Source organism: Bidens hawaiensis, unplaced genomic scaffold (assembly GCF_021521415.1).
Source record: "Bidens hawaiensis isolate Kalapana, Puna unplaced genomic scaffold, B.hawaiensis_p1.1 tig00419542_1, whole genome shotgun sequence".
Classification (NCBI taxonomy): Eukaryota; Viridiplantae; Streptophyta; class Magnoliopsida; order Asterales; family Asteraceae; genus Bidens; species Bidens hawaiensis.
In genome coordinates, this window is record NW_027504895.1 from 38,014 (window position 1) to 46,105 (window position 8,092).

An 8,092-nucleotide genomic window follows, 5' to 3' on the forward strand; every position below is an offset into this window, starting at 1 on the left:
AGCAACTTGCCGTTTTAGATCCATTTCCTCTAGACTGTCTGCATCAATTTGCTCAAGATCATCTTTAATAACACTAGTATGGATCAAGTTCTTGGAAACAAAGTCATTGTATGAATCTTTGAACATTGAGAACAAGGCTTGGTATTCATTTCCTTGACCAACATTACCACTAGCCATTGAGGCAGAGTCATTATCATCAATCAACAGGAGATTGAACCTTGATAATTGGAACTTGGTTCTTCAAAACTTGAACTTCCAGCAACAAAACTTCTTGGTGTATCTCCACATGTTTACTTGGCTCTTCAGTAAGTGGAATTTGTTGGTTCTTTGTGGACAAGTTTCCCATTGGTGCAATGAGTGCATTGGTCACTTGAAAACAGGGTTTGTCTTCCTTTATCATTTCATCTTCAATCATCTATATCTCTGATGCTTGTAGGAAGCATATCATATCATCAACCTTGAGTGCATCATAGTTTGGGATCTGCCTAATGAATTTGCTGGCAGTATATCATTCTTTTAATAAAGATGTAGCAAATTTGTAATAAAATCAGAATTAGTGACTACATAATCAGTTGTCCTGATTTCATTGACAATGATCAGGAATCTTTCCAAGACAGACTTCAGTCTTTCTCCATCTTTATACTTTAATCGATCAAGTTGTTTCTTCAGCCTTTCTTTCTTGATATTCTTCAGTTCTGTGTTGACTTCAAACATTTCCAACAAAGCATCATACATGGCTTTAGAAGTTGTTTGGTGAGCAACTTTGGTTATTATCTCCCATGACAATACCAATTTCAGCATAGCTAATGCTCTGTCATCAACCTTTTTCATTCTAGCTTCAACAACTGGATTGTTAAATGTTCCATCTGCCAAATAGGGTCTGTTCTTGATAGATTGCCACATCTCTACATCGTTGTAGCACACTACAGCTTCAAACAACACTTTCCATTTGATAAAGTTCTCATGTCCGTACAATCATTTTGGTATTTTATAGGATATTTTTGAACAAAAAAGAAAAAATTAGCAAAAACCTAAATAAAATTCAAATACTCTTTTAAAAATAATCAGATCTATGGATGAAATCTTCAAATCTGATATATCCAGATTGATTAGAGCAAGATTAATAACAAAGAAATAAAGAGATAAGACAGAAAAGACTTATAAACCTCAATCCAGTTGTAGATCTGAGAAATGAAAAACAGGAAAGATGACGTCACTAATCAATGAAATAGTGGTCAGCTGACGTCATTCATCGTTTTCAAATCAGCAATACTCAACAGTAATTAGCAACAGTTCTTCACCCAAATAGCAAAACAAGCTCTGATACCACTTGTCGGACCTAATTATATCACTCAATCACTATGTCGTATCCCACACATTAAGTGTCGACAAGAGGGTTGACGACTTGCTAATTTGGGAAAGAACAATAGGGTCTTAATGGCGGAAACACTAACACACAAAATGTTTCATGCAAGACACAAAGGTAACAAACACGCACTGTAACTCAAAAGATTTCCATTAATATAATATGTGTGAACAATAGGAAATCAGTTATGGTTTCAGAATGGAATGTTTATCCGTACGTGATAAAGACTGCCGTCAAATTCAATTACATTTGTAAGGTCTAGATGTCATGTCTTGTACCTTAGGCGTGCCATATATTATTACTTTTATAGGCCTTCCCTGTCACCTGTCATTCCTTCTAAAATTCCTAATGATAGTAACAATACATATTCAAACAAAATACAAAATATTCTAAGTGTAAACGGGTCTTCGAGCAAGCTTTGCAGCTTTTGTCTTCTTAGAGCAGGCCTAGTAACCATAAACTATGCTGGGGAACAGTTCTCCGAGTAGACTTGACTTAGGATATTTTCCTTAGAAAATATCCATCTAGCAGACTTCAATCTTCTTGAACATATCAAACTATGCTCAATATAGTCCTACGAGGAAACTTGTTCTTCATAAATCCCTTGTACTCTTTGTTAACTTTAACTTATATAAGCAAATCAATGTGTGCTGGTAACACTGTAGCTTGTGCTGTTAGCACTGTAGCTTGCTCTGAGATGAAAGTTGCTAGAAGAAGTCCTTAACATATTTCTTTATCAACTTCCTTCAAGCTTGCTAGGACCACATTTTATTATGAATAAACCTTGCTAGATCTTTCAAAGGACTTGGTATCAGCTTGGTTTAGCCAAGGGTTTGCTCGGAAACGAACCTTGCTTGACTTGAAGAACAACCTTGCTAGACGAAGTGTGCTCGAACTTACACTTAAGAAGACTTCAAGAAAATAACCTTGCCCGTTAGGCAAAATACCTTTCTAGATCAAGTAAAACCTTGCTGGGCTCGGTATCCATACTTGGCCATTTTTAGAGAGGTTGAGAAGATTCCAATCTACATCTTGTCTTTTCTAGTCAATTCTTCGACCCAACATTATTCCTCATATTGTATGTGGATGCCATGCTGATAATTGGAAGCAACATTCCTATGCTTATGGTAGTTAAGCACTAGTTGGGATCTTGTTTTGCAATGAAAAATTTTGGTGAAGCTGGTTATATTCAGGGAATAAAGATCTACCAAGATAAGTCTAAGTGATTTCTAGGGCTAAGTCAAAGTATATACATAAACAAAGTCATGGCAAGCTTCTCAATTGATAACTCCAAGAAAGGAGGTGTTCCCATTGCTAAAGGAACTGTGTTGAACGAATCCAATCTCCAACAACGGATATTAAAACTAAGAACATGCAAGCAATTCCATATGCTTCAGCGATTGGCTATATCATGTACGCTATGTTATGCACTATACCTGACGGCTCATATTGTTTAAGCATGACTAGCCGTTTTCAGCAAAGTCCTGGCGTTGCCCATTGGACTGCAGTGAAGAACATTCCGAGGTACATGAAAAGGACCAAGGATATTTTCTTAGTATTTGGAGTAGTGGAAGAAGAGCTCACTGTAAGGTGTTACTTTGATGCTAGCTTTAAGACTGACCGAGATGATTTTCGCTCACAATCAGGATGTGTATTCACTCTTAATGGAGTAGCTATTTACCGGAGTGTGGTGTCGGATTCCACCACTGCATCTTAATACATAGTTGCATCAGATACTGGTAAGGAGGCTGCTTGGATGAAGAAGTTCATCACTGACCTCTATGTGGTTCTGAGTATTCATAAAACAATCGAGGTGTTATGTGATAACAAAGGTGTTATTTCTCAGGCCAAAGAGCCCAGATCTCATCACATTGCCTAGCACATTTTAAGGAAGTTCCACCTTATACGGGAAATGTTGGAACGAGGTGACATCATAATAAGCATGGTAGAAACAGATCAAAACGTAGCAGACCCGTTCACTAAGCCGATGACTCAGGAGAAGCATGACCAACACAGGAATGCTATCGGTCTTAGATTAGCTAGTCATTTGTTTTGATTTAGTATTTGGATGTATGAGCATTTAAACAATTATACTTTTTAGTTTACTTTGATTTAATGGTTAAATTCAAACGTTGAATATTATATTTATAATAGTTTTAATACGTTTAATACATGAATATTATATTCTAAATTATCCATAGTTAGTCAAACTCGTGGGATCAGTGATTCTGAACTAAGACTTTTCTGACTTTAGACTCAAGGAGTTGCGTTCCAAACTCATAGACCTCATTATGAATGACGTTTAATGTAACTCGCATCAAATCTTCTTCATGGATCTTAGTCATAAGATGTTTTGATATTGGTATACTCATTTAGTATCCTTAGACCTAATATATATAATAGAACTTTCGTTTACTAAAGGCTATTCTTTGATCAGTGTCAACGATTGTCGCGTAACTGCCGGCTATAAAGGCATTGGTTGGGAATATTCTGAAGTTCAGTAGGAGTTGTATGCAATCAAGATGGGATTCTGTACTCTTACATGATATATAACAGTTAGACATCTTGGCGCCCTTGTTGGTTCAAACTGGTGAAGTGTTAGGCCTCACCCAAACTTACTGTGTGTTCGATTATACCACTTTGATTCTAGATCAAGAATGATAATGATTTAACGCCATATCAGATTGATCTGATCCATGTCTAATTGTTCAATTGGTGTCTTATAAAGAAGTGATAGGTGACAACGGTTACCATAAGTTCATTATCTTACAATAGTCTATTCCAAGATCTTTTGGTTAATAAATATAAAATGTCATAACCTGTTGGGGGAAGCTATGTGTAACTTGAGCACCGATGGCTGTTAGCATTGAGCAACTTAATCGAAAACCGTCCAAGTGGGAGACTATTGGAATTATGGACAGGAATGGGTAAGTGAACGTGACCGACCGAGTTGTGACACGTAAGAGTTACACCTTGGGTAACCAGCATGAAATCCGCTTATATTAGTTAACCGGTATTGACGAATAATTAGCCAGTATTATTGTTTATACTAAATATAAACAATAGTTTTATTATAAAGTTTGTTTACTAATTAAATAAACATATAACAAGCTTTTAATCGAGTGTCGGGTCGAACCATAATATGGGACACGTGAGTTGGTTATGTAGATTAACATTATTATGATTAATATATATAATTAGTCATTCTTTTTCGGATCTCACAACTCTAGCCGAAAGAAAAGTCTTGGACGTCACTCCAAGATCTTTAAAATGCCATTATTATATATTGTGGCATATTATCTCATGTAGACGATTGGAACGATTACCAAATTTAAAGCAACCAGCAACCGTGCACTATCTAAGTGGTCTCGGAGTCACCTCTTGTTACATAAAACCCTAAGTTAATGGTGTTCAACTCTTGTTATTGATTTGAAAAAATAACAATAACAATTTATTATAAAAAGAAGATCTAGGTACGTTGTGTGTGTAATGTGCGTAAGTGTGATATCAGTAATTATAAAAATAAGTTATGTAATTATTTAAGTATACATAAATATAGGTTACGTACTTAGATATATAAGTTGCATAATTATTTGGATGTGTACGTAGTTATCGTGGACGCATATTGTTTTCATATCTGTGTGTAGTAGTTGAAATATTATTTGAAATGTTCCAAACTAATTTATTCATACTACAAAGAGGAAGACCAAGTACTTAAGAAAATCTATCTATGTTTCTATTTACAATTTAGTCCAAGTTAATAAGTTATTAGCCGTTTGCTCCTTTAACTTCTTTTCCTAGAAGTCTTTCTGGTAATAATATCATGGATCACTACGACTTAAGCACCATGTCTTCGACCCACCACCACCTCCTCTACCACTAATCGTCATCACGTTCGCATACTTAGCTCAGTACTTACTAGCTCGGTATCTCTTAAATATTCAAACCTTTTACTGATTTGGTACTTATGGGTTCCAATGTTGCAAACTGTCCCTTAACGTTATTGAACGGGTAAAATTATAATATAAAACATGTCATACACATAATTGAACGGAAGAAATTATTTTTCTTCAAAGATTTAACCGTAGATCAATACTAAAATGAATCACATGTATCAAAATAAATTAGAAAAAGAATTGGAGCAATTCTCAATATGACCCTTTTTAAAAAAAAATTGGAATTTAGCCCATAAATCTCCAACATTCCCAAAATGAACCATAAAAAATAGATTGAGGCGACACACGGGGATAAGATCCGATGAGATTTCTTGACCAATTATAATGTGAGATGCGTAAGAATTCCTGACAAGCTGGACAAATTTTTGAAAATATTGAGGGAGTCGTCCATATTTTCTCACTAAATATTCTTTTCAAAAGCAGTCTCTCCATACGGTTTTTTAATGTTTTCTAACTTTTCCGTACAAATTTCAAAAACCATTAAAATTGTTCCTTTTAAATTCCGTCTTCCAATACGCATTTCAGACAAATTTGTACCAAGGAGACGAGATTATGGTTTCGTTCTCATAAGTTTAAATCCCGTCCACACATAAAGATTTAAGTATTATCCGTCCACATAGACATGTTTAATAAAATATATTGGCGAAATAGTTTTCCTTACATTTTCATGTTTTTATATATCATCCTTCATCTTCATCATTTGAGAAGGGTACGGAACAGAACATTGTACTCAGTCCCGAATGTTGAGATTATTTTGCTATCGTAATAGGAACCAATGAGCCCAGGACCCATATCCCTAACCTCCACACGATCTCCCATCTTAAACTTCTTTATTTTGGATTCAATAACAAAGGATAATGAATATGATGATCAAAGAAAAGGGTTTTGTAAAGATGAAGATTAAAAGGTTTTTAAGAGATGAAGATTCAACATATAGCATAAGATTTGGATGACCCAATAGGAAAAATATAAATCTCGTCTCTTTGGTTAAAATTTGTCTCAAGTGCGACTTAGAAGATGGAATTTAAGTGGAACAATTGTCAAGGTTTTTAAATTTTGTATGGATAAGTTTGGAAACATTAAAAACCCGTTTGGAAAACTGCTTTTCAGAAGAATACTTAGTGAGAAAATATGGACGGCTCCTTCAATATAATCAAAAATTTGGCCGGCTTGTCAGGATTTCTTACATGTTTTATATTATAATTGGTCAAGAAATCTCGTCGGATCTTATCCCAATGTGTCGCCCTAGCCCATATTTTGTGGTTCATTTTGGGAATCTTCGAAGCTTATGGAAGGGTTAAAATCAATTTTCTCACTCTTAAAAAGGGTCATATTTAGGACTGTTCATATGATAAGACCCGCCCTTTTACCTAATACCCAGCCTGTACCCTTTACACTTCTAGGAAGAAATGTGGACCAGAGACCCTACACTCTAAAAAATAAAAGAGTCCTGTATAAATAAGGGTTTCAAGTGTGACACCCCTCTAAATAGGTCATTTCTGTAAAATGGTTAATTATGATTTCTTAACGTTAATCCATGCATTATTAAATTTTATTAAGTTTAATCACGACAAGTATAGCATAGGCCCGCATATGCACGATACATTGCATATAAGTAATTTATTTTTATTACTCAAAATTTTGGATTAGTTTCGTTGAACACGAACGTTGGTGATATTATTATTATTTTTAGACAACTCGAATATATATATTTAAACGAACTGGGAGGTTTGAATTATGTGTTATACGGTTATATTCTATAATCATTTTTATAAAGCATCCGAACATCGAATACGAAACGGTTCTTCAAATGTTTAGGTTTATCACATGCCACGTATAAACTCACTCATGAGAACGTAATATTACACATCACTACGACTGTGTTATTTAACACTTAGATGGCGAAATAACTAAACGCATTTAAATTCAGTGGCCTATAAGTTACTGATAAACCAATTATATAATTGACAATTAAAGCATCATTAACTAGTCCTAAATTTATCTTGCAAATAACTGCAGTCATGAGGACTAACATATATTGTCTAATACCATGTAAAATATACATGGCTATATATAGAAACACTTATACACAACACAAAATATTATATAAAAAAAATACCATCCCTACATCTAGATAAACATCAATTGACCAACACTTCAACAACCCATTCACACCATATCACATCCTTGTGATGTGTCCGCCCTCACTCTCACCATACCCAAAATCTTTCACCTTTTCCATTCTTGTCAAACACTCAATGAAATTCACAACACACTTGGATTAAAATAAGAAGCATGTCAGTCACATGACTTGTATAAACCAATACTTACATTCATGACCAAACACACAACTAAGTATTATATACACTCTCTCGTCCTCTTTCTCCTTGAAACCGACGCCCAACAACAAACCACCACCCATCACCCTTTCCTTCCTCTCGGTTAACCACCACCAACCGCCTTATTCACCACCATAAGCAAATGCCACCCTACTGTCCCACCTTCAAAACATGAAGCAACCACCATAGCACCGCCACCGTCACGGCACACCATCTCCAACGGTACATCACCATAACGTCACCGCAACACACCATCGTCAAACCGTCAACGCCATGAACCACCCCCACCCTCCAATGGTTATCGCGAACCAACACGCCAGATGTCCGGAACTGCCATCATCGTCCACCACCACCTTCTCCCTCTCTAGAACCTCTCTCCTGGTATAAATATATACACACTCTCTCTACGATCTCGATCTCTAGTCGTTCAT

General features: G+C 35.6%; 1 protein-coding gene across 1 annotated transcript; it reads left to right on the forward strand.

Annotated features, from left to right (window-relative positions):
* The first annotated feature begins 2,738 nt into the window (after positions 1-2,738).
* Positions 2,739-3,083, forward strand: LOC143609306 (secreted RxLR effector protein 161-like). The gene has a single exon (XM_077084097.1). The coding sequence runs from the start codon at positions 2,739-2,741 to the stop codon at positions 3,081-3,083; it is 345 nt and encodes a 114-aa protein (XP_076940212.1).
* Positions 3,084-8,092: the final 5,009 nt, after the last annotated feature.

What these genes read in the sequence shown, in the direction of transcription:
- LOC143609306 (XM_077084097.1), top strand. Translation starts at nt 2,739, where the DNA reads ATGCAAGCAATTCCATATGCTTCAGCGATTGGCTATATCATGTACGCT.